Source organism: Paecilomyces variotii (genome assembly GCF_004022145.1).
Source record: "Paecilomyces variotii strain CBS 101075 chromosome Unknown C8Q69scaffold_3, whole genome shotgun sequence".
NCBI classification, from domain to species: Eukaryota; Fungi; Ascomycota; class Eurotiomycetes; order Eurotiales; family Thermoascaceae; genus Paecilomyces; species Paecilomyces variotii.
Genome location: NW_021167142.1, coordinates 1,883,720 through 1,908,006, shown reverse-complemented (window position 1 = coordinate 1,908,006; position 24,287 = coordinate 1,883,720). Strand labels below are relative to the sequence as shown.

Sequence of the window (24,287 nt, the reverse complement as noted above, 5' to 3'; positions counted from 1 at the left end):
ACTACCTGGATACATAGCTTCCAGGAGGTCCGCAGAGGCAGGCAAGCAAACGTCAGCTGCCTATTATTGGCTTTTGCCACGGCTGCGATTGTCATGAGTGTGTACACTGTCTTCCTGAGATACCTAGAACGTTGATGATAACTATACTTGGGCTGCAGTTCCCAGCAAGATCTCTACCATAGTACTCCTGGAAACTTCTACCCGAGCAACCGCACAAAGAGAATAATGATTAGTCGCTGAGATCGTAGCATAATCTGCACTGGCCACCCTTCGATCTACGCAGCCTTTTTCTGGTCAGCTCTGTAAATAATACTAATAATACTAATAATACTTACTGAAGCTCTCCGCAAAGCTGCGGGGGAGGCTTGGCCCGAGGTCATCACATGCAAACAACCGCTTTAGGCCCTCGACGTCAACGCTGACCACGTCTCCGGAAGATGCGATACACTCTCCATTGTTTGCCTTCCTGCGCATCTGTTCTGCGTAAATACTTGAGAGACACAGACATCAGACGCCTGTATTCGAACCCTACGATTTTGGGCCTCCAGCTCTGAGCATGCGAGCTGCTGCAGGTGTAGCCTGTCGGTCGGACAGCATCGGATCGTGACCGCGAAGAGGGGCCAGATACAACAGATAGCAAACACAAGACAAGACGAGACAAGACAAGATGGCAGCTCAGTCGACCCTTCGACGGCCCGAGGATCCCCTCGTCGCCTTGTACAGACACTACCTCGCTCGGTTTCGTGCCACGGTAGGGCACTCATCGCGAACGACGCGAATAGCTGGTACCGTGCTGCTACTGCTTTCCATCGTGGGCTCTAGTTATGGGGGATACAAATGGCTGCGGGATACGGCCAAAGAACGGGCTCAAGGGCGACGTTTACTACGTCGTAATTCGGGAATCCGAGCCAAAGATGGATCTCGAATCATTTACGTCCCCTACAGAGATAACGCGACATCTAAGGTGACCATAAATCCGACGAAACCGACCACCTTCGATGCCCATCGCAGATTGTTCTTGAACCCGCCTCGATCCGCACGAATGACTGACGGAGAGCCCTTGAGTGAGATCCCTCCACCATCGACCAAGCCAGGATTGAACCTGGCGTTTCTTCACCAGTTCCTTAGCTTGCTGAGCATCATGATTCCTCGATGGCACAGCAAAGAGACGGGCTTGTTATTAAGTCACGGCATGTTTTTGCTGCTGCGGACCTATTTATCCCTGCTGATTGCCCGGTTAGACGGTGAGATCGTGAGAGATCTCGTTGCTGGGAAGGGGCGAGCGTTCATCTGGGGGATCATTAAATGGTGCGGTATAGGAACGTTCGCATCGTACACAAACGCTATGATCAAGTTCCTTCAGTCGAAGGTCTCGATCGCCTTCCGGACGCGGCTCACTAGGTACATTCACGACCTTTATCTCAATGACAGCCTGAGCTACTATAAACTGTCGAATCTGGACGGTGGTGTGGGTCAAGGAGCAGACCAGTTCATTACCCAGGATCTCACCCTCTTCTGTTCTTCCGCTGCCGCTCTCTATTCCTCGATAGGAAAGCCGCTGGTTGACCTGTTTGTCTTCAACTATCAGCTCTACCGATCTCTAGGCCCTCTGGCCTTGACTGGCATTCTCAGCGGTTACTTCAGCACGGCGGTTGTCCTCCGCAAACTTTCACCTCCATTTGGCAAACTGAAGGCAGTGGAAGGCAAGAAGGAAGGAGATTTCAGAGGATTGCACACCCGTCTGCTTGCCAACGCGGAAGAGGTCGCCTTCTATGGCGGCTCCGATATTGAGCGGATCTTCCTGGTGAAGAGCTTTGGCGACTTGCAACGATGGATGGAAGGCATTTACAGTCTCAAGATACGATACAACATGATCGAGGATATTATCTTGAAATATTCCTGGTCAGCTTTCGGGTACCTGATCACCTCGCTACCCGTGTTCCTTCCAGCATGGGGCGGTCTTGGTGGAGTCATGGAACTGGCGAATGCAGCTGAGGAGTCCCATCGGGAGCGCGGCCGTATGAAGGAATTCATTACGAACAAGCGGCTAATGCTGTCTCTGGCAGACGCCGGCGGTCGCATGATGTATAGCATCAAGGATCTGTCCGAGTTGGCCGGCTACACGTCGCGGGTTTACACGCTCATTTCGGCCCTGCATCGCGTATATGCAAACGCATACTACCAGCCTCGTGGAACACATCCCGAAATTTATTCCCTCTCTGATGTTCAGGGAACCATCCATAATGGCTTTGATGGTGTTCGTCTCGAGCACGTTCCTATTGTAGCACCTGCTCTCTATCCTCACGGAGGTGACGAGCTGCTTGAGGACCTCACCTTCATTGTCCACTCTGGCGAACATCTTCTCGTGTCCGGTCCGAACGGAGTCGGAAAGTCGGCCATCGCCCGTGTCGTTGCTGGTTTGTGGCCGGTGTACCGCGGTCTGGTCAGCAAGCCGCGCGGATTCGGCACCGATGGTATCATGTTCTTACCCCAAAGGCCTTATCTCAGCGTCGGAACTCTGCGTGACCAGGTCATCTACCCAGATACCGAGATGGATATGCGTGATAAGGGCAGGACGGACCGTGAGCTTCTGAGGATTCTCGAAGAAGTGCATCTCGGTTACCTTCCCGACCGCGAAGGCGGCTGGGACTGCCGAAAAGAATGGAAGGATGTACTCAGCGGAGGCGAGAAGCAGAGGATGGGCATGGCCCGGCTGTTGTACCACGAGCCAAGCTATGCCTTTGTCGACGAGGGCACATCTGCTGTCTCGTCAGATGTCGAGGGCCTACTCTATGAGAGGGCAAAGGAGAAGGGAATTACGTTGATCACGATCTCGACCCGCGCCTCTTTGAAGAAATATCACACCTTCACCCTCACGTTGGGTTTGGGCCCGCGAGGCGATGAATGGGAATTCGAGAGAATTGGAACGGAAAAGGAGAAACTCGGCGTTGAAAAGGAGCTGCAGGAACTGCGCAAGCGCTTGGATAAGGTCGAAGAGTGGAAGCGGCGCCGAGAGGAGATTGAGAACGAACTGCGCAAGGTCTGGGTCGAGGAGGGAGAGCTCGCCCCTCCACCTTATGAAGCAGAAGATGACGCCGTGTCAGCGGAGGAGCAATCTGTAGAAGAACCAAGTCAGAACTAAACGATCCCCTTGGCATGAAATGTATGAAGACCATGTAACAAACCCTCACTAGCCATATATTAGTCACATTAGCCTTCTTTATAAGAATATCCAAAGTCCTCCAATTTCAGGAACCTTCACGTGAATGTTCAGTACACCACCCTGCACAGAATAGTTCACCTATTCTCATGAGATTTCAATAGCAGAGATCTGTTATAGTTGTAGTTCCTCATGCATGCTGTAGCGGCCTTGTAGGATTGACGAATCGGGTGCGGGATCCATGAACTTTTCCCCTCAGATGCCAAAGATGTCAAAACAACCAATGTGAACTGAATTTTTGGAATTTTACCTTCACGGAGCTGAGAGAACCTTCAATTCAAGACCTAGACCCAAAGTGAAACCCCAGAAGCTCAATAATCCCCTTGTTTGATCAGTAGTTGCTCTCCATATCATGTGACCTCTAATCCACCGCCAGGCTGCCCAAACTCCGACTTGCCGCCGGGCGTTTTCTTTGGTGAATTTAGTCTAGATCCGTAACCATAATAAATGACAGACCTGGACCATTCATTCATTATCATATCACCTTGGTTTGCTTGTCGGCCAATCTGAAACACAACAAAATACTCTGCAAGGCTCGAGACCTCCTCATTTCACCCGGGTCTTCTGACTCGAATCTTCATCCCCAGAGCGTAGCTCACTTCGATGCAGCTCAAGTTCTCCTGAGAAGTTGCAAGCACCAATGGCGTTGTCTCAGAGCAACATCAAATGGACACAGGTCCCGCTCGATCACTCCCTCAGTGATGGGGACAAGGAGACTTGGCCGAAGGATCCAAACTATCACCGTCCGGATGATAGCTTGTATAGGGAGAAAACCGCGAAGATGTGGATGCTCAAGAGAAATGAGTATGAGCCTGGTAAGCAACCTCTTCTTACCTTTGCTTTTGTTCTGTTCTGGTTCGTTTTCTTTGATTGTGCTTTTTGATGTTTGAGAAGGGGCGTATTTTGTGTGCATGTGTGCTGGAGTGTTGTTGTTTTGTATGATGTTTTTTTGGTTGCCCCTTTCCCCTTCACCTTCTTCTTCAAGGACCTTGTATTGCCCTTGCTCTTGCTTCTTGCTTTTCTTTTATAATGTCCTTGGCTTTGTTGTCTGCTTTGATTTCCATTCTGCTTTTCTCTGTAGGAAGACTTGCTGGTATCATGGTGGCCCTGTTGTCTCCGCGGTCGAGTTGTTCAACTTCTCTGCTCTGATATGGTTAGCTTTCGACCCAAGTCTCAATATAGGAGCCTTGCTACCATGGAATATATCATATCCTCAGGGCACAGGAGGCCGTTGTGCCATCCTGTCAGCAACGGCTACAGTGACCATCGTGGAGGGCGTTCTGTTCATGAAGCATTATGGACTGTGAAAGGTTTACAGGTTTACAGCCTATGTGTGAAAATAAAATCACACCGCCCTACTGTCGGATTAATTCGGCATCTCTTTCCGATCTCTTTGTTACCTGTTGCTGGCCATGTTGTGGTGGTTGTTATGCTTAGCGTCTTTTTCTCGGAGCGTTCAGTTCATCTCCCACAACGACGCGTCGTCCTTCTTCTCCTAGCTAATGCTTCAACGCGACCTAAACAGGAGAGAACTACATCCTCGAGAGGCTTCCTGAAGGCTACGCTCTCTTTGATAAGCCGCGTCCGTCTGACAGCACGATCGTACGTATATCTTGATATCATGTTGCTCTGCTGACCGAGTTGTGTTCTTCCCTGATGCTGATATCGCTCGAATAGCGTGACAAATATCTCTGGGGACACCCTTCAGGGGCGTACTTCAACTCTCCGAATAGATTCTTCCCCCACTTTTACTGGTTTATCACTGGGAAGCAGGGCGACTGCGGGTGTGATCTTTGCATAAACCAACGGAAAAGAGAATCCCAGGGTTCGAAGATGAAAGGCAAGGAAAAGGAGACCGAGCCGGCCAAGGGTAAGAATTATATTGCCTTCCTATGAGACTCCTATGGTGTTAACCTGCTGTACAGGCCGCTCTTTGGGGGAGGGATATCTCCCGGGCTACTCCCGTTCTCGCGGGACCCCTGTTGACCCAGAAGGTAATCCGGATGTCTGGAAGATGGCCGTACAGACGCTCAAAGAAAAGGGAGGCGAACCGGTCGATCTCAAGATCAAGGAGATGGATAACATCGAATGGAGGGTCTTGAAGAAGCACCTCCCGCCCTACCTTGAAGCTCTTGACGTCCAGCCTTCCTGGATCCCTCGTGCGGGCGAGCTGGTTATGTGGATCCCCCATCTCCAGGGAGAGCTTCGTTACAACGAGGAGAAGGGTGTTATCCAGATGTATGATCCTGAAAAGGATGAGTGGCTTGGTACCCCTGAATGGAGGGCCGGCACCGTCGGACAGGTCCCCGAAACGGATCCCGTCAAGATGCAGGACATCGAGAAGCCAACCAAGAAGGAATGGGAGGTCAACTACTCCGGATTCCGCATCGAGACTTTCCCTGACCCGAACTCGCTCGACAAGGACCACTCCCTTCAGTACAGATATGTCCACTTGAACTCGATCAAGCCGTTCAACTACTACCATTTCTGCCTTAGCGGAATCCCTAACACCGAATGGCACGTCTCCATCGTCTTCGCTCTCACTGTCATGTCCTCTTTCAGTCTCCTTGGAAAGAATGCTTTCCAGGGTAACTGGCCTAACGCGTCTATCTACTGTTGCGGCATCTGGATCGGAGCGGAGCTCTACGTGGTCGGTGACGTTGTCCGTCTCAAGCCCAGGGGCTACAGCCTTGACAACCCCGTGGGAGAAGTCACCGATGTCTTGGTTATTACCGACATTCGCATGGATTTGAATAACTGCATCGACGATCCCAAGTCACCCCTACTCTGTGAGAAGCACACCGTGCGCCTCGACGGTAGAATGTACACTCTTTCCCCTGAACGTGCATACCGTCCACCGGGCGAGACTGGTCCCCCTAAGCCACTCAGTGAAGAAGAGATCGTCCAAGTCTTCAAAGACGTCGGAATGGCTGGGTGGGGAAACTGGTACCACCAGCACGATCCGAACCTGGAGTCTGAAATCTCGCAGGACATGGTGATCGGCCGTCTCTTCAACCCCGAAGCGCTCAAGCTTTACATGCGGACCGACCAGCTGGAACCCGCCCATCTCGGACTTGACCTCTTCAGCGTCGTCTACGCTCGCTGGTTTTCCCGCCAGCGCGATGACCGCATCCCCGAAGGCAAGGACTGGTTCTGGGGCGACTACCGCACCCAGAGCCTGGCAATCGATTCCCTTAACGGCGATGATGTCGGTAAATACAGCGCTGCCCGTCTCCCCAAGATGTGGCGCGCCATCCTCAAATGTCTCGACGGGAACTACAACAAGAACGATCTTCGCGACGCCATGATCCCAATGGAACGTGGACGTCCAGCTGCTGCCAACTCTTCCAGGTCCAGCTTTGCGGAGGTCGGCAAGACCAGCAGCCTCGTCAGTCGCGGTCTTGGCGGTTACCTCGACTCCTCCGACGATGACGATGACGACGACGACGATGATGATTCTGAAGACTCCAAAGAGGATGACGACTCTGACGAAGATGAGGACGACGATGAAGACTCCATCGCTGACTCCCAGAACGGTAACGCCTTGGGTGATATCCCCTTCGCGTAAAACCTCTTCTCATCCCCTTTTCTTTTTCTCGCTCTCTCTAACGACTTGACGATTGAGACGAACGTTGCTGTTCTTTATTCCTTTTTTTTTACTATTGCTTGTATCTTTAATATCCCACTGAATAGGGCCATGGTATGATACCATATGATAAAACATCCCTGGAGTTTGGTCGGTTGGTTGCTCTCAGTCGGTTACAAAAAAACCCAGCTACTTAGCTACGAGCTAGTTTCACTTGAAATTGTTGTTGCATTTACTATTAACACTGCATTTTTATCCCCCCAGGCCAAAAAAACAAATTCATGTATGTACTGTACAATAATAGAGTATTAAATTGACCAGATCAGGATTTCTTCTTTCCCACGCATTCGACTTGGCTTATATATATATATATATATATATATATATATCTCGCTCAAATAATATATATAACGACAAATAACAGCAGTACCAAAAACTCCCCTGATATCAAAACAAAATCAATACGTCCTCTCAACAACCTCCCTCGCAAAATCCGCAAACGTCTTCCCAGCCTCAACCTCCTCTCCCAAATTCGGCTGCGTAAACACCGCCAACGTATTCCTTGCAATACGCGCATCACCACTCGTCTTCGCCCCCTTCACGAAATGCGGCACAGCGCGGAACTTCCCTTGCGTAATAAGCTGCAGCGCCTCACCAGTCTGAAACGCCAGACAGTCCTTGGGGATATTGACTTTGACGATCTCGCCTGTGCGAGAGCGGATGTAGAGTCCCGCGGAGGGATCAGGGGATTGAGATAGTTCAGGTAGAGGGTGGGTGGAAGTTGGGTCGATGGGATGAGCGGCCTCGTCGATGAACATGGCGGATGTGAGACCTGTGAGACAGCCGTGGTCGAGGTGTGTGGCACACCAGTCATCTCCTTCCTCCCCCTCCTCCTCCTTCTTTTCCTCCGAAGTATCGTTGCCAACAGTAGGGAAATAATGCAACAACCTCGCCTTCGTAGTCAAACTCGTCTTCACCACATGTTCAAGATACCCCTCCTTATACCCCTCAATATTCGCCAACGCATACCGATCACAAGCCCTCGCCACCAACGCCGCAGTATCAATGATCAAAGTACATAGATCCTCGATACTCTTCCGGAAAGTAGGCAGTCGGTCCTGTGGCGGCCAGATATTAGGCGCCGTGTACTGTGAGAAATCAGGGAATCCTTCCGCGGGGGCATTCTGCAGTTCGGGGTTTTGGTAGAATGCGCAATTGACGTAGTAGGAGCCCTTTAGGGTGTCGAAGTGGCCGGATCGGAGGGTTTCTTTCCCACAGGACCAGCCGACGAGGTATTTGGATTCTGGACTGGTGAGGGATTCTGTGGGTGGTGGTTAGTTACGTTACCTAAGTTAACTCTGATAAGGAGGAACATGAAGAAGAAAAAGGAAAAAAAAGGGCTCTGGAAAGATAGATAAGGGACTAATTTTATTTTATCTTACCTAATTCCTCTTCAGGAAGTGCAGCCAGATATGAAGCGTTGGATAACACTTGAGCGCGGAGATCCTTGAATTTCGGAGGAAGATCCTTCACGACGATAATACCCAGAGATGAAGGTCCAAAGGCTTCAGAAAGGGTTTCGAAAGATACAGTTCCTGGACAATACATAACAAAATTAGCGAATTTGTGTTCTGAAACTCGACTTCTTGATCCTTTTCTTCTTTTTTTCTTCTTTTTTATCTGCGGCCAGCCAAGATTACCACCAAATAAGGTACTTAACTCACCATCAAGAAGCTCCTTCAAGCTCACCGTAACCGCCTGCGCGTGCGTCACGCTCTTTGGATCCATTTTAGCAGATATATACGCTATACATAGAGATGCTGTGCAGAAATTGAGGGGGGGAGACAAAACTTGAAGCAGAAATCAACATGATATAGACCCCTCCCCCGCCGCACGGGCGGCGGTTGGACTCGGCGTCCCGAAGGAAATCCGCTCATAGGCGCGGCCCGCCCCGACAGAGACTTGTCTTTGGTGATAAAGAGCGGGTAAGTGTATTCTTATTAGCTTCTTCAAATGGGGTAAATCTCATTTCATCCATATGAATAGATACCGAATTTTTTTTGTAGTTGAGAAGGGATTGTGTTCATCTGGAAATCACTCTTCTCAATGCATTCCATGGGGATATATCGTGATAAGGCTTGTTCTTCTCTACTCCAGCAACAGAAATGTTATCTCCAGAAATCCCCCGTGCGGACACGACACGACACGTCAACTGAACTGATTCATATATATTGAACAATCATTCATGGCATTGGGGTATTGCAATATCCTAATCGGTACACTAGTATACAAAATGTCCGTTATGCGGACATTGGACAAACCGCGGAACTTCTAGACGCTGACAAGAAATAGTATAGCATCACTGATCTGACTCAGAACCGGACTGTTGATCGCGTCGCCTAGTCACAGCCCGCAGGTTGCCAAAGGGCAGCACATCTGATATCCTCTTCGCACCAGTGAAAAGCATGCATAGTCTATCAACACCGCAACCCCAGCCTCCAGTGGGGGGAAGACCCCATTCAAGCGCCTGCAGATAGCTTTCGTCCACGTTTCCAGGCTCATTCGCTGCCTTGTTGTATTGTAGCTGCTCTTCGAACTTCTTCCGCTGCTCGAACGGAGAGTTCTCCTCCTCGTATGTATTGACCACTTCCTTGCCCTCGATGAAGAGCTCCCCACGCGCGGCAACACGTTGGTTGTTGACAGGGTGGTTGAATGACTTCGAGAGAGGGGATAGGCACTCGGGCGGATTGATGATGAATGTTGGATCCTGACATTGGGGCTCGATATAAGTTGCACAGAGCTCATCCATTAGCCGTGGAAGGGTAGGGTTCTCAGGGACCGTGAGAGAGAGCTCTCCAAAAAGAGTTTTGATCTCTTCAGCAGCCCCTGGGGAGGTAAGATCGGGTAGACTGCGACCTATGGCCTCCTCGATTGCTGGGATAAAGTCAATCCGGCGAAAAGGGGTTGAGAAGTCGACTTCTGTCGGGTGCAACGTTTCTGCACTCTTTTCCTTGAATTCGCGGATATGCGCTGCCATCCCCGACAAAAGACTCTCCGTCATCGACATGAGAACTTCCAGATTAGCGTAGGCATAATAGAACTCGCAAGTTGTAAATTCGGGGTTATGTGTCTTATCCAGTCCTTTTCATCATCAGCACAAAACACGTTGCACGATTGCCCACTTGTAAAACTCACCTTCATTGCGGAAAGAAGGTCCAATTTCGAACACTTTATCGAAACCACCGACAACCAGGCGTTTGAGCCATAGCTCTGGAGCGATCCTCAGAGAAAGAGTTCTGTCTGGGAACTCCGTCGCAGACGTGTAGAAAGGACGCGCAACGGCTCCTCCAGCATCGGTAGCAATTATAGGCGTGTTCACTTCCATAAAGGACCGATCGAGAAAGAATTGTCGTAGATACTGGACGATCTCCGACCGGGCTCTGAGTATATGAGTTGTCGTCGGGTCCGCGAGGAACTGGACATGGCGAGCATAAGGAGAATTCTCATGCCCCTTCGCGTCGAGTGGCACGTCATGCAGACACGGGGACAACAGCTTTGGCAACTCGGTGGCTTCGATCGTGAGTTCACCTCGTCCCGTCCGTTGTGGTGTTCCGGTTACAGCTACAATAACGCGTTCAGCCTCGCTCGCGTCGACCTTGCGCAGAGGTTCATATATACATACAGAAAGCATCACCGCGGCGGAGTAGCCGATAGAAGCCTTTGAACTGCTCTGGGCTTACGCCATCCAGGCGGCGCTGGTTGCACATAACCTGCACCTTCTGGCCATCTTGAATGATATCGAAGAATATCAATTTGCTCCCGGCAAGTCTGTAGGTACGTATCCTACCTACTAATCTAAGTACAAATTTTATTCTTTTGGTTACGACTTAGAAAATTCGACACATACCATTGACAGCGACAGTGTGACCTTCAGCAGTTTCATTATTGGCTAGATATTGATATCTAGAGCGGAACTCTGAGCAGCTCAGTGTGCGACTATCTATTGCAAGGCGAGGATACGGCTCAGGACAGGCATTCCTGACTTCCTGTATCCGATCCTTGAAAGCTTTCTCAGGAGAAGCAGCGGTGCTGGAATATCTTGGGATACAGAGTAGATATCTAGATGTAGTACGAGGAACCTGGGATAGGGTTCGAGAGGTCGATAACCCTGCACTGTGCGCCAACTGTCAGCGAGGCTCATAGAAAAGTCTTTCTCGAGAAATAGAGACTTCAATGTAACAATAGTCAGAGATAATATAACCGGTTGTGATCATTGCTTAGCCAAAAAGACCAAGCATCATCCGCAGCGGTTCTGTAAAAGAGGGGTTGTCTCATCATATGAAGGGTGAAATGAACACGGGTAAAATGAGGGAATATACGTGCAATCAATGCTTACCTATACGTAAATTGTTCCAGGCAGTGCTGGGATGCCCACCTGGGGCGAAGAGCCAACATCTGCTCAAGAGAGACCAGCACTGAGCAAAACTGACTGTGAAGGGTTGTTTGTGTGGTGGAGGAACGAAGAGGAAGTTCTTTGACGCGGATCGTAAAAAAGATGTCCAGCTCCGGAGGTGGTCCAAGCTCCAACTCCCGAGTCCGCCCGTTCGCCGCGCTCGCTGAAGACAGATTCAGAGCCCTCAAGCTTCCATCAAGGTCAAAGACACAGCATCAAGCTTGACAGTACGTACAATTGAGTATCTGTTTATCTACAGAAATCACTGATTCTTATACCTGACTAGGACATACATTCGCCCCTGCTACCTCACTCAGACCATCTGTCTAATTCTCACTTCTCCATCTATTCAACATGTCTTTCCTCTTCGGTGGCCGCCCCCAATTGTCCTCTGCGGAGAAGATTGCCGCTGCAGAGACTGAGGTCGAGATGGTTTCCGATATGTTCAACCGGTAAGTAGCAGCTTATTCGAGAGAAATGCGCAATATATGTTCTAGCGACCTTTTTGGGCTAACGTCTGCTACTTACTCCAGTCTGACCCAGTCCTGCGTTCAGAAGTGCATTCCTACCGACTACCGCGAAGGTGACCTGAACAAGGGCGAGTCCGTCTGCCTGGACCGCTGTGTGGGCAAGTTCTTCGAAGTCAACATCAAGGTCAGCGAGAAGATGCAGGGCGAGGCTGCCGGCAGACAGGGTGGCATGGGCCTCATGTAAAGCCTCTTCTTCGCCATGATCACAACAGGTGAGAAAAAGTGGTTAAATCTTACGATGGGCCATTTATGAGGGGTGGATTCAGCTGCATCCTGTCTCACGCTTGTTTTGATGCGCCCGAGACGGAATGATATGCCACTGGTAGGCAGATGGGTCTTTGGGATAATGACGTGTCTAGTGGCTGCTAATCTCGTTTGCGCCTGTTCTGCAACAAAACAATGTGGATATCCGATGTCTTTTTTTTTTCGCTATTGATTGTGTCTATCTAGACGAGGCAGGCCGCCGGTTGGGCGGTATGCGGCGCAGGGGACATGCAAATTCGCTTTATGTACATTACTGGGTATATGGGAATGCAGAACCATTGCGAGACATCTCGAAAAGAGCCTCTGTGGATGCATGGGGATCATGAAACTATATGCTCTAGTGTTCTGCGCATCCAAGAAAACCAGGAGTTGGTTCTCCCTTTCTCGCCCTGGATCAAGTCCTTTGTCCTGGTCTCAATTTCTATGACGTGTCGTTCGAACTCTTCCAGCCCAGCCTCGACGTCTTCCACTCTAGACTCCAAGACGTTAAGCTCATAATCCAGCTTCGCTCCCAGCATTTCGACTTGCTTAAGGCCCTCTGTAATGTCGGAGCTCTCCTTGGCCAGCAGAGTCCCCGACTCTTCTCGAAGGCTCTGGTATTGGTGCAGTAGCTCTAGGTAGATAGAGCCTAGTTCCTCTTGACGGGAATTGGCCCTCTGATTTAGACTGTCCACAGCGTCAACCTGCTTTTCGACCCAAGGAAGAGTCCTTTGGCCCAGCTCGAGGATCCTGGACCCAAAAATCTGCGTATCCGAGGTCAATATTTCCTCTTGAAGGATTGCACCCTCCAGACCAGCGTCGGATTTCCTTTTCATGGTCCTACTGCCCCGAACTCCTTCCCAGACGAGCACGATCTCCTCGACAGTACTGAATGACAAGTGGCGCGGCCAACGAGAGTCCTTGCTACTGTCTCTCTCCTGCAGGGGTGCCGAAAAGCTCTGCGAGCGTCTGAGAATTCGGGCACTCAGGCCAGCCAGCTGTTCTCTGTCTGAAGGACCTTCGGTGGAGTATGACTTGATGAGTTCAAGTCGGTCATCGTCGTTCTCGTCCGGTGGGAAGAGTAGTTCTTGCTTATCTCCTCGTTCATCGTCTGGTGGCACCGATTCCTGGACAGGGGTCATAGGTTGAACAGCGATTTCTGGGGGTCCGGTCTCAGAGGAAACAGTGATATCTGGTGGCCTGGCTTGTTTTTCGACGGTGCCATTCTGTTCTTGTTGACGAGGGCTGAGCTGTTGCCCAAGCTGGTTTGCCAGCTTATGGCTCTCTTTAGTGGTTGGGCCTTCTGTATCACTGTCAAAAGTAGGAGTGTAAGAGAGGTCACTTTCCAGATCGACGCCCTCTTTGGTGTGTTTGTGATGGTGATGTGAGCGAAGTCCTGGCAGGCCAACTGCTTCTTTGAATCTGCCGAAGCCTATTCGAGCATCGGATACTTTTCCACTGACACCCCTAAGGACACCCCTAGTCGGTTGTTGATCTCTATCCTCCGTCATTTCAGCTACCTCCTGTGGCTTGCTTGGACGCTCTACCTCGGGAGTCGGACGTCCAGGGGCTAGGTCTTCGTTTGAATGTCGCCTGCGACTTGTCCAAAGATAGCCACCCTGATCGTCTCTAGTAAAAACCATCTCCCCTGTTGTTGGATCATTTCCGAACGCACCGGTCTTCGAGCGTTTACCACGCCATAGCCATTTGGCTCTTTGTCCGTTGACAAGTTGCGCAAAGCGATCCAAGTCAAGCGTTTCAATGTCAGCTATGCCGGCCTTGTCCTTTCCACCTACCATGCCCATCACCATCTCGCCTCCTTTCCCACTGAGTTCCGCAACGGTAGACTTCACTGCATCGGTCCAGCCCTCTGAGCTGGCCGCTTTGGCAGTCACGCGATGAAGCTTATCTAGCGTCTGTCTATCTAGCCGTCTTGTGCGGTTCAGTTTCTGAGACTTTTGGAAACTCCCGATCCCTCTTTTGAGACTTGGTATGTCAAACGCATCCTTGCCCACTGGAGCACCGAATGCATGCAGTCTGTTTCGAGCGCCCATCAAGGTCCCCAACAGGGCAGCAACTGTCGTGGGTCCCAGGATCCCGTCACTGGGTTCGATATTGTAAAGATCTGTCCCAATATCCGTCCACCAGTCGTTTATCGCTCGTTCCGTCACATCGCACAGCAATCCGTCCACATATTCTGCAGCCAGTTTGTCGAAGATCATCAGAGCCAGTTGGCATTGCTTCACGAGTTCTATGACCGCACTGTATATTGGCACCCGTTCGCTTGTCCGGTAAAGCTGGTGAAACTTTGCTTCTGTGGCTGGAGAAGGAGGTTGCAGTTTCAATCCTGCCCGACCTGAACAACCGAGTCTTTTTAGGTCTTCATTGACAATGAAGTCATCCCTGTGTTTCTTAACATCGCCGTCTGGAACAGGAATAACAGTCAGAACAGATGGAAATGCACTCAGATTGGTCACCATCAGCGTGCCCAACGGCGTGTCATTCTTCCGAGCGTGGTATTGTGTCACCGCCTGGAAGTAGAGCTTCAACCGCGGAGACCAAGTACTCTCGTCTGTCGGGACACTCAGCACACCAACCACGACAGTATGAGACGGATCTCCCGTGTAGGTTGTGATTATGAAGGTTGGATGAACCCTGGAACAAGCCCATTGTTCTACCAGATAGATCTCATAGCCTTGGAGCGTGGTCCGCCGATGCAGTACGACTGTCAATGGGTCCTCCTCCAAGTATCGGAATGCGACTGGATCCGTAAAGACAAATCTCCAGTGCTCATGTCGAGGAGAGTCAATGCTTGGACCGCGAGTAGATGACGCCGCTCTCGTTTCTTTGTCGCTCACTGACGACGGGGTTACTTTGCTGTTTTGCCCCGTACTGGCGGTGACCGAGGCCGCCAGCGGTGTCGATTGCTCGACCGGGGGAGCCATGATAGCGAGAGATGTCCCACGAGGAGAAATACAGACCGCTGTATTTCCTCAACTTGTAGCCTTTGGCAATCTTCGTAAAACCGCGTTCCAGGCGATGTCAAGGTGGAGCAAAACGATCGAGCGACCCTTGCGGGGTCTTGCACTGTTGCCAGACGGTTGACAACAGTGGCATATCTGAGGTCGGAAGGTGTCCTGTCGACAACAGAATAGAAATAGGTCAGGGTACGCAGACGACGGCAGCGAAGGCCTTCATGGCCGTGGGAGAGGATAGCTGTCATGTCTCTCTCAGGATCACGGACTGCGCCGCGCACGGGAAGCCGGTCCAGTGACGACATTGGAGAGACTGGGCTAAACCGCAACCTCCGTTAGCCGGAGATGAACCGCCGCCGTTGGGCCCAAGTTCGAAACCGACAGCATGATCCACGTTCATGACCACCACCAAGTGGTTTTATTAGGCCCAGGAGCGCAGGTCTCTTCTCTGTTGATGCTTGGAACTGCGGCAGGCCCCAGCGATCTACGAGTCTTTTTCTCCAGGCATATGGATCGTTCTACATTCACTGTCCATCGCCGGCGGTAACTATTCATCTCGAAGCTGGTATTCGACTCGGGCGTGATTCACGATGGACCAGCTACAGAAGGAACACGAGCGGCTCTGGAAACGACTCAAGTCGTCGAAGAACATCAAGGATGTGCAGGCCACTATCGATATGCTACAGGAAGCCCGCGACACTATCGCTGCGGGTAAGTTATTCGATTCCTTTTTCCCCGTCGATAAGAGAGCGACTGCGCAAGCTGCTTACGGAGTGTGGCTAACGGAATTTTCGACTGTGAAGATCCAAGTAAAGCTTCGATCACTTTGGCCAAGCTACAGAACCCAGTGAAAGCGTCTTTCGATGGCATGAATGAGGGGTTGAAGGAGACTCATAGTGGTTTGAATAAGTATGGGAAGGCGCTGGATAAGGTACGCAAGATGTTAAATCGATAACCTTGGACCATCATCTCACCAGCATCTTTGCTACACAGCTGTTCAAAGACAAGCCCCTCCCAAAAAATGACCACGATGCCTTAGCCTCGCAGCCAGCTCTTGTCAACCGAGCCATCGCGATGCATCTTCTAAGAGAGGGACAGTTCTCTGTGGCGTCGACGTTTCTGCAGGAGATAGCGGATAAGAAGGCTCCCGCGCAACCACAGCTGGACCCCTCAGTGTCAATAGAGGATATCGATATGCAGCTTGATGTTGATCAAGTGCAGTCCGGCGAAATCCGAAATCAGTTCGCCACCATGTATCACATCCTTCACGAGCTGAAGGAAGAGTACAACCTACTACCCGCAATCCAGTGGTCTCGAGAAAACAGACATGCGCTGGAGATGAGAGGGAGTAACCTTGAGTTTGAGCTTTGCAGGCTCCAGTTCATATGGCTTTTCCATGGAGGAAAAGAAGGACCGGCGTCGGGTACGACAGGCCCTTATGCCGCCTTGGAATATGCGAGGAAAGAATTCCAGACGTTCATTCCTAGATATCTTGGGGAGGTCCAGCAGCTGGTCGGTGCGATGGCTTTCTGCCCCAACTTGGAGCAGTCGCCGTATAGAGCGATTTTCAACAATCCATCGGCATGGGCTGATGTTGCAAATACTTTTACTCGTGAATTCTGTTCACTTCTGGGTCTCTCTGCGGATTCGCCTCTTTACATAGCGGCTACTGCGGGTGCGATCGCTCTGCCGACGCTCTATAAGCTGCATACGATTATGAAAACCAAGCGAACCGAGTGGACCACTCAGAATGAGCTTCCCGTAAGTATTTGGCGCGGAAGAGTATTGTCGTATCAGCTTCTGACATCCGGTTCTTCCCTAGGTCGAAATCCCTCTCCCTCCGTCATATCTGTTCCATTCGATATTCGTATGCCCCGTTTCCAAGGAGCAGACGACGGACCAGAACCCGCCGATGATGATGCCGTGTGGACACGTTATTGCGCAGGAATCTCTAACGCGGCTGAGCAAGGGCAGCAGATTCAAATGCCCTTATTGCCCCAACGAAAGTCATCCACGGGAAGCGAGAAAGGTCCTCCTGTGACTCCATTGAAATTTGCGCGTATAGTGTGGCGTCAGGCATGGGTTATCTTTTTGGTCGGGCGCTTTCTCAGGAGGAAAGGGTTGAGGTCAAATTCCGGGTTATTCGTCGTGTTATTTGAGGAGGTCAAGGCGTCTGGTTCGACGAGGCTTTTGAGGTCTAATTTCCTTTTTCTCTTTGCATATATGGCCAGGTCTATGGAGGGCTTCCAGTGTCTCTACTTCCGGTGGACACTACGTCTATGATTTACATTAAATGAATCAGATTGTCTTTAAGTATAAAAATGACTGCTGCGTTTCACGGATTTCCTTAGGTCGAAATAAGCGTCAAGACTGGGAATCTCTCTTGTTATTTCTCTACACGGGTATTATCGATCTTACTGTAAGACGCAGCTGACAGTTACTGTAACTAGCAAGCCCCATACGGCTGGAGACATTGTAATCAAGATAGAATTAAAGCTAGAGGCCAGGAAGCCATAGTGTGTATGCTACTGGCACAAGGGATCATGGCTGATAGATGTTCGATTGCGGGTAATAAAAAGCTCGCAACTATACTAGTTGGGAACGAGGCGACACTTAGTTATATACAGTCTACATAAATTATCAAGACGACTCGAGCGTCCCCTGCACGAGTCATAAATATGGTCCGGATAGAAAATTACTGACGTGTCATAAGTAGCAATGCAACCGTGCGTTGTCACCGTCCCGGGATGACTCGTTCTTGAGACATGGTTCTCTTCCCATCATCGTATACGCGTATGATCTTCTAAGGCTGAGATGAAACATAACATTTTTATAACAGCCGGAAATAGACATTACCATAGACAGTCACAGGCACGTATCAAGCTTTTAACTTAGTCGCTCATGATAAGCTCTCTACCGACCGGTGGGTTGCATAAGTCTATAGTCCATGTCCAATAATGGTCTCTTTCAGAATCGCCAAGCATCCTTGTCTTCGGAAGGAGATTCGTAGATATGCTCGAAGCCTAAAAGGTTCTCAATGTTGAGTTTCATGGTTGCCTGTGAGTTGGCGATCCGTCGACTAAAACAATGTGACAAGGGATGGGTGGTTATATAGCTCGAGACGTGCCGACAGCCGGGCTGCATTTCCGGACAATATCGATCATCTCATGGGCAAATCGGATCAGTGGCTTTGCTCTTCCTTTGGTAAGGTTTTCATTTTTCCAGACACGATCATCCTGGAAGGGTGAACTGTGCCGCTCGAGGCTTCAGCCGCGCCGTCAGATGATGATAATGGCCAAAGCTAGTAACTTACAGCAGATACCCACTGGAGTGTCGGTCCCTGGAGCTTGTAAGATAGTCCAGGATGAAAGAGAGTTATCGGATAATATGCAGGTTATCAGTCTAGCGGCCTCTGCTACTGCTACCTACAACCGGCTTTCCAGGCTCTAGGCCGCGACGATGAATCACAGCCCCTTGGCCACCATACTCAACACAGCTCTGCTGCTGCACATCCCGTCTGATGATTCCGCCATGGCGCACCTAGTCAGACCTTCCCTGTTCCTGGCGCCCTTTGTCCCTCGCTTCCCCTGTCTATTGCCGTCTTTTTGTGGAAGTGTTATTGGATAGATTGGCAGACCAGGTCCCGTGACCACGCGCCGATTTGGCGATTGGAGAAAAGCACTTTACGCGTCCCCGGTCGCGAATGTTAGATCGGCAGCGCCTCTTCCTGATCCACGTATACGGATGGCATTATCAGGCATCGAGTGTTACGCAGTAAAAGTATGCCTGGTCGGAGAAATGGTCTACTTAAACCAGGCTCCTCGCTCCCTTCCGCGCGCGACATGTTTAGCGGTCGTTGCTTTCCATCTCAACTTCCGCTGCTTGACGCCTTTGGATCCCGTTCTGGACAGACGGGAAACATAACGTGAGACTGGCTGTGGTACTTGGCGTGATTTCGGCTATCATTTCATCTGGCAATCTCCTTTCTTCAAAAAGCAGACTGCCAAAGATCTGTGAAGCCACCTTATCCAGTTTGCATCATGTTTGCCAGGAGACCATCTCACAACCACAGCCACTCTGAGAGTTTCTCGTCCAAGTATCGCGCAGGGAAAGCAACCTCCAGGCCCAAGCGCTCCTTCAAGGAGCATTCTTCAAGCTCAAGACGCCTGGAAACTTCGCAGAAACCAGATAGTGCTCCCATTGGGGAGTGAGTTCATGTTACCGTGCAAATTCGCGGGTATGTGCAGTTGCTGACTGGAGCAGGTCCCTCACATCTGCAATCGTTACGATCTGTGTCGGCTCCGACCAGCGTCTCTTCGCTGCTCACGAGGACGTCCTTGGCGCGTCTCCTTTCTTCCAAGCCCGTTGCCGTGAGCAGTTCCTGGAAACCCACAATAAACGCATCGACCTACCGGAAGAGCAGCCGGAGATCCTCTCCTGTGTTCTCGAGTATCTCTACAAAGGAGACTACTATCCAAAACTTCTTCATAACAAACGTCGTGATAACTGGCACTTGGAGAACACAGGAGCAGATAACGATGCAAGTGAATGCTCTATTTTCCATCAAGCGACAGGAGCAGTGATCTTGAAAGACACAGCTGTCTAGTAAGTACTGTACATCCAGATAGCTGTATTATGATCTTCCTTATCTCTGACTATCGCCCTTTTCCATCAACAGCTGTGCCGCAGAGAAGTACGGCCTTCAAGAGCTAAAACGCCTCGCCCTGCGAAAACAGGGCCTCCAGTGCGGCATCCAATGCAGCACGATCCTGGCAAGCGCTCGGTATGCCTACGAAAATACACCTGATACCGATTCAAAGCTTCGCGCACACTACCTCGCCTTGATCATCCGTAGCAGATCTACCTTCAAACGTAGTGGTACAATGCAGATGGAGATGGAGCAAGGAGGGAGACTCTTCTTCGACCTTTTTGTTGCGATGTGTAACCATATGGTTAGCTCTGCCTCCTTAGTTTCTGCTCCTGTTAGTTTCCTACCCTCGCTGACACCCACGAAATTGACAGGACGACATGGCCTCTGCCTCCAAGTCTCCCTTTTCTCGTTAATTTCCGATGACCGGTTGTATGTCGCTCTCCTCTCCACCCTGATCTCACGGCTCGGATCATACACCCCTCAATCTACGACGCTTTCCTCTCTGGCCTTGTTTGACGATTACTCGAAAAGGCTCTCGTCCTTAAGAGAAAAAAAATATTAATAAACACAGGAACCCAATTTGTACAATTACTTGCCTCTGCCTCTTGAGTTTGGGACCTACATATAACAGTGGTCAACCATCAGAAGAGGAGAGGCAACGTGCTTTTCGGTACTATCTCTTTTGTATTCTCATATATTATTATGATGTGATCATGTAACAATACCATTCTTACCTCCCCTACAAGACGGGTGATAAACAGATCACGTCTTAAAAGAAGGGTTGAGATCAAATTATTCTTGTTTATGACTGATGCTCTCCGTTACTTTTTTGGGTCAATGATTTCTGTTTCAGAAGAATGACGCTTGATGGCTCTCATGAAGGGTGGTGTGTATGGTATACAATATAGCTATTTCGGCCGAATAATAAATATGGTACGCACTCATATCCCGAAGCATCCAGAACAATTCCATATTTCTTATATGTCTAGTTTGTCGAGATCGACCACAGCTATACCATAGTTGAAATCAGTTCCTATACCCCTCACGAGACAAACACGACGCATGCTTGCGGCCATACCATAAATCGCACTGTCACACTCTACCTTGCAGTAGTAGTAGTAGCATCCGTTACTGCTTCTGACCGGAATCTCTCCTGTAAGCATCTACCTATCGGATGCGAGATGCCCTTCCCGCGCGATTAAGTAGTATGCCTTCGACACCGCAGTCTTTTTTACCTATTATTCTACATAGTTCCAGGGACATCATAGAAAAGGCAACAATAGAAAACGTCCAATATCAAAGTTCTAAGAGGGTATATTAAGTCGCGCGTATAAATACTCATATATCTCACATTCAATCATCCATTATTCATCCCCCCGTACATTATGAATTCCATATCCATCCAGATCAAGATAATTCGCAATATTTCTAGAATATGCTAGGCCCTTAGAACGAAATCAATAACTTTCCTAGCAATTGTACATACACGATGGACACACAAAATCTACTGTTCTCTGGAGTGGTAGATCTTACGGTCTGTTTAACTTTAAGATGCTACACATACACTGAATCAAGGTTAGGAGATTCACATAGAGCTTATCTTGTTCGTTAATGGATTGATATATCTGTTCAGTCGACTAGTCAACTAACAATGACTTGCTGGGTAAGGACTTTTCTCGTAGTTATTCTTGTTAATTGTATGGTTGCAATGAGTAAGTTTTGATAAGGTTCTCTTATGAATATATATTGATAACAATTCTATCTGGGTATCTCACACTCAAGGTAATGTAAGTAAACTGTGTTCTTTGTGAATGCCCCATACCTGCAAGGAGTATGCCCTAAGTAGATGTCCGCTATGGCACGAGAGCCTGAGCTGCAGAAGCTCTAGCTGGGGTGGGTGTAGTCACCTTTACTTGACAAGTAGCAAAAACTGGGTGATACTACCTTGCCAAAATGGTACCAGGGCTCCATGTATGTTGATGACTGCGTGGTATTGAATGTTAAACGTAGACGAGGATGCCTCACGCGATTCACGTCTGCCGCAGGTTTAGAGACAGAGCAACAGCCAGTCCAATATTTGGATCCGGTGCTTTTGAGGCCATCGGGAGGAGAAGATGACCGACCCACGCAGGCGAAGTCTATATGAGCCTGTTGAGATGCAATGAGTCTTCATATCATAATACATGGCTCTTTCTGTCAAATACAGAGCTGTTCATTAAGCAGGACATGTGAGGCTAGACCCTGGCAAAAGCAGGGACCACGAGATGCTTGAAAGTCAATAAGCGATAGACCATAGGCCTAACGCAGTTTTAAATGCCTGTTCCTGGAAACGCGTTACCGCTCTTGCTCAAAACGACAATGCCTCGGTCACGAGCGATGTAGCCCTTCATGAGGTTCTGTGTTACGCATTAGTCATGTGAAAAGCGCGAAGTCAAGTAGATTATCAGACTAACCTTGTAGATCAGATTGGACAAGAGACATTCGACTTCATCAAAGTCGACTCGCGATTTAGCTTCGCTATGTGTCCCTATCCGCAAAGCCGCTGCGAATTCTGCGACTGGAACACGTGTCCGTCGAATAGGGGGCATGCCCTCCTTTGGCGGATCGAATCCTCCAGCAAGGAAGACCTTGCGGAAGAGATTCCGCAAAGCAATATCACGTCCTCTTTCCAAAGGCAGATAAATGCGTCTTTTGACAAACTCGTCCTCGTTGGCTGACATGGCTTGATCGAAGCCAACTAGATCCCCCTTTTTGATACAGGTGCACAGTGGACGGAAGAATTTTTCGAGACGAGGGAATGGGCCAAGCAGGTCCTTGCTAGGTAAGGTGTGAGTTGTCACCATATGGCAAGGTACAAGGTACATAAGAATCAACCTTAACTACATTAGCCAGCTTCTAGGAGACAGTCTTGCTCGGGCTTACTCTTTGTTTTTGTAGGCATCCTTGTGACAGAGATTCCATGCATAGGTCAAGTGCTCTTCCGCCTGAGAGAAGGGTGTGATTAGCATCTCCGCGTGAACTTAGCAACGATACGACCTACTTCAGCATAGTTCTCGTCTAGGAAACATATTACCCCAACGCAGTATTTGAATGTGACTATGTGCGACTTGGGGAATGCCTCCAGCTCGGGCATATCGGCTGAAGACGCATCCAATGCACGAAGTACGTTCTTGGAAAGCCCAACAGAGTTGAGCTACGGAAATGTTAGAATCAGTCTGAATATGGGTCTAGATGCTGAGCCTACCTTGAAGTAGGTCTTGAATAAGAGGTTCGTAGTCTCGTATATACCCCATTTCCGTGATTCCTCAATTGGGGCTCTATGTTTTTCTATCAGTAAACGAGAGCCATATAGTGAGATTCTCTAAGCACTATGGCGTACCTGTCACTGAGGCAAAGAGTGAATATCCGGTTGATTGTTCGCGCGGCATCTTCTAGCTTCACATTCTTGTTGAACTCCCCCACGACATCATCTTGGAATCCATTGCCAAAACCTGAGTCTTGCGAGGATGTCTCAGCATCAGCCCTCATGGCAAATATGCGTAGGTATCGTCCAACCACGTATAAGCATGGCACTGTCCAGGCCTGGAGGCCGCCGTTCGAGTAACCCCTAATGAGAACATTGGCGACTTCCTTCCAAGCATCAAATACTTTGGCCCAGCTGCTGCGCGACTCCTCGACCTTCAGAATTTCCCCCACCGCTTTCCAGTAAGCAGTGAATATTTCCAGCCAAGCATTCTGTTCCTGCTTAGGCAGTTTCACGCCTGTGCTCCGGTCCTGGAACAGTGTGTATCGAAGATCCGAAGATACATTCACAGAATTTGTGGAATAGTAAAAGGAACGTAGCTTGTCTGGAAACTGTGCTGGAGCAGCTGGAGTGAGAGCTGCCGCCAAACGAGGACCAGAGCCGACTGACTGGGCTTCCTTGAAATCGGCAAATACAGAGCTTCCTCCAGACATGATTGGTGGCTATTTATTGCTACGCTGCTGTGGTCTGATAGAAACGACAGTATAGGCTTCCTCAAAGGAATGACGAGTCTATTATTCAAGAAGAGATCACCCCCATCAAATAGGTAGAAGAAGCACCAACAGATGAAGACATCGAGTGGTTTGATGTGGTTGTGGGGAAAGGCGCGACTATCGACTATCGGGGCCTTCTCGGCGGCTGTGGCTAGTTCACCATAAACGGCTAGCGCGGGTACAAGCCTCCGCTCGCTTAACCGGAGGGCCTCAAGCCCTAGCACAACAAGTTCACAAATCTTCAATTTTGGCGACAGTCAACGGCACACCTCTCGAGACTCAACCACCACATCCTCAATCAAAGTAAGTGCTTCTTGAGATCACTGTACAGCGTTTACCGGTTTACTAACAGATTTCCAGATGGGTGAGTAATTTCCCTCCATCCTACACTGCATTTGGTTTTTGTGTGCCCGTCGGTTCTTCAGAGATGAGAATGCCGTGCCTGGAAAAAGAGAGTAGTCGAAATGGTGAATCGCGGAGGGCTTGGTAAACGACAAATGGATTGGGACTTATTGAACGAAGTTGGAAGAGTTGGATTTGAGGGAAGAATGGGATATCGTCGCTGTTCAATTCGCTGGATTCTCGACCGCACGAATAATCGATGACACGAGC

At 49.7% G+C, this 24,287-nt stretch overlaps 9 protein-coding genes across 9 annotated transcripts; 5 read left to right on the top strand and 4 right to left on the bottom strand.

The window, feature by feature from the left end:
* The first annotated feature begins 294 nt into the window (after positions 1 to 294).
* Positions 295 to 3,263, top strand: C8Q69DRAFT_462492 (peroxisomal long-chain acyl-CoA transporter, ABC superfamily). Its single transcript, XM_028630322.1, has one exon. It carries the CDS (start codon positions 668 to 670, stop codon positions 3,140 to 3,142), a length of 2,475 nt encoding a protein of 824 aa, XP_028486789.1. The 5' UTR covers positions 295 to 667; the 3' UTR covers positions 3,143 to 3,263.
* Positions 3,264 to 3,658: 395 nt separating this feature from the next.
* C8Q69DRAFT_462491 (transcription-silencing protein Clr2-domain-containing protein) lies at positions 3,659 to 7,263 on the top strand. The gene is made up of 4 exons (XM_028630321.1): positions 3,659 to 4,035; positions 4,746 to 4,822; positions 4,898 to 5,090; positions 5,146 to 7,263. Exons 1-4 carry the CDS (start codon positions 3,861 to 3,863, stop codon positions 6,786 to 6,788), a joined length of 2,088 nt encoding a protein of 695 aa, XP_028486788.1. The 5' UTR covers positions 3,659 to 3,860; the 3' UTR covers positions 6,789 to 7,263.
* On the bottom strand, positions 7,027 to 8,713 carry C8Q69DRAFT_217128 (hypothetical protein). Its single transcript, XM_028626257.1, has 3 exons — positions 8,531 to 8,713; positions 8,249 to 8,401; positions 7,027 to 8,127 (listed from the first exon to the last, which is right to left on the bottom strand). Exons 1-3 carry the CDS (start codon positions 8,592 to 8,594, stop codon positions 7,265 to 7,267), a joined length of 1,080 nt encoding a protein of 359 aa, XP_028486787.1. The 5' UTR covers positions 8,595 to 8,713; the 3' UTR covers positions 7,027 to 7,264.
* Positions 8,714 to 9,050: 337 nt separating this feature from the next.
* C8Q69DRAFT_462478 (lysyl-tRNA synthetase) lies at positions 9,051 to 11,314 on the bottom strand. The gene is made up of 5 exons (XM_028630320.1): positions 11,203 to 11,314; positions 10,714 to 10,979; positions 10,489 to 10,653; positions 10,002 to 10,427; positions 9,051 to 9,947 (listed from the first exon to the last, which is right to left on the bottom strand). Exons 1-5 carry the CDS (start codon positions 11,259 to 11,261, stop codon positions 9,166 to 9,168), a joined length of 1,698 nt encoding a protein of 565 aa, XP_028486786.1. The 5' UTR covers positions 11,262 to 11,314; the 3' UTR covers positions 9,051 to 9,165.
* Positions 11,315 to 11,418: 104 nt separating this feature from the next.
* C8Q69DRAFT_217057 (mitochondrial import inner membrane translocase subunit tim10) lies at positions 11,419 to 12,173 on the top strand. Its single transcript, XM_028626255.1, has 2 exons — positions 11,419 to 11,711; positions 11,793 to 12,173. Exons 1-2 carry the CDS (start codon positions 11,614 to 11,616, stop codon positions 11,971 to 11,973), a joined length of 279 nt encoding a protein of 92 aa, XP_028486785.1. The 5' UTR covers positions 11,419 to 11,613; the 3' UTR covers positions 11,974 to 12,173.
* C8Q69DRAFT_217058 (putative Sin3 complex subunit) lies at positions 12,174 to 15,278 on the bottom strand. Its single transcript, XM_028626256.1, has one exon. It carries the CDS (start codon positions 14,975 to 14,977, stop codon positions 12,374 to 12,376), a length of 2,604 nt encoding a protein of 867 aa, XP_028486784.1. The 5' UTR covers positions 14,978 to 15,278; the 3' UTR covers positions 12,174 to 12,373.
* On the top strand, positions 15,271 to 17,632 carry C8Q69DRAFT_462472 (CTLH/CRA C-terminal to lish motif domain-containing protein). The gene is made up of 3 exons (XM_028630319.1): positions 15,271 to 15,718; positions 15,811 to 15,938; positions 16,001 to 17,632. The coding sequence occupies exons 1-3, from the start codon at positions 15,598 to 15,600 to the stop codon at positions 17,288 to 17,290; spliced, it is 1,539 nt and encodes a 512-aa protein (XP_028486783.1). The 5' UTR covers positions 15,271 to 15,597; the 3' UTR covers positions 17,291 to 17,632.
* Positions 17,633 to 19,047: 1,415 nt separating this feature from the next.
* On the top strand, positions 19,048 to 20,071 carry C8Q69DRAFT_506005 (hypothetical protein; the record flags this gene model as incomplete). The annotated part of the gene is made up of 4 exons (XM_028632760.1): positions 19,048 to 19,214; positions 19,271 to 19,612; positions 19,686 to 19,959; positions 20,030 to 20,071. The coding sequence occupies 4 exons, from the start codon at positions 19,048 to 19,050 to the stop codon at positions 20,069 to 20,071; spliced, it is 825 nt and encodes a 274-aa protein (XP_028486782.1).
* Positions 20,072 to 21,811: 1,740 nt separating this feature from the next.
* Positions 21,812 to 23,603, bottom strand: C8Q69DRAFT_519082 (hypothetical protein; the record flags this gene model as incomplete). Its single annotated transcript, XM_028633461.1, has 6 exons — positions 21,812 to 22,054; positions 22,112 to 22,532; positions 22,581 to 22,642; positions 22,699 to 22,851; positions 22,903 to 22,975; positions 23,038 to 23,603. Coding segments are annotated over 6 exons (1,362 nt in total), but the record flags the coding sequence as incomplete, so codon positions are not given.
* Positions 23,604 to 24,287: the final 684 nt, after the last annotated feature.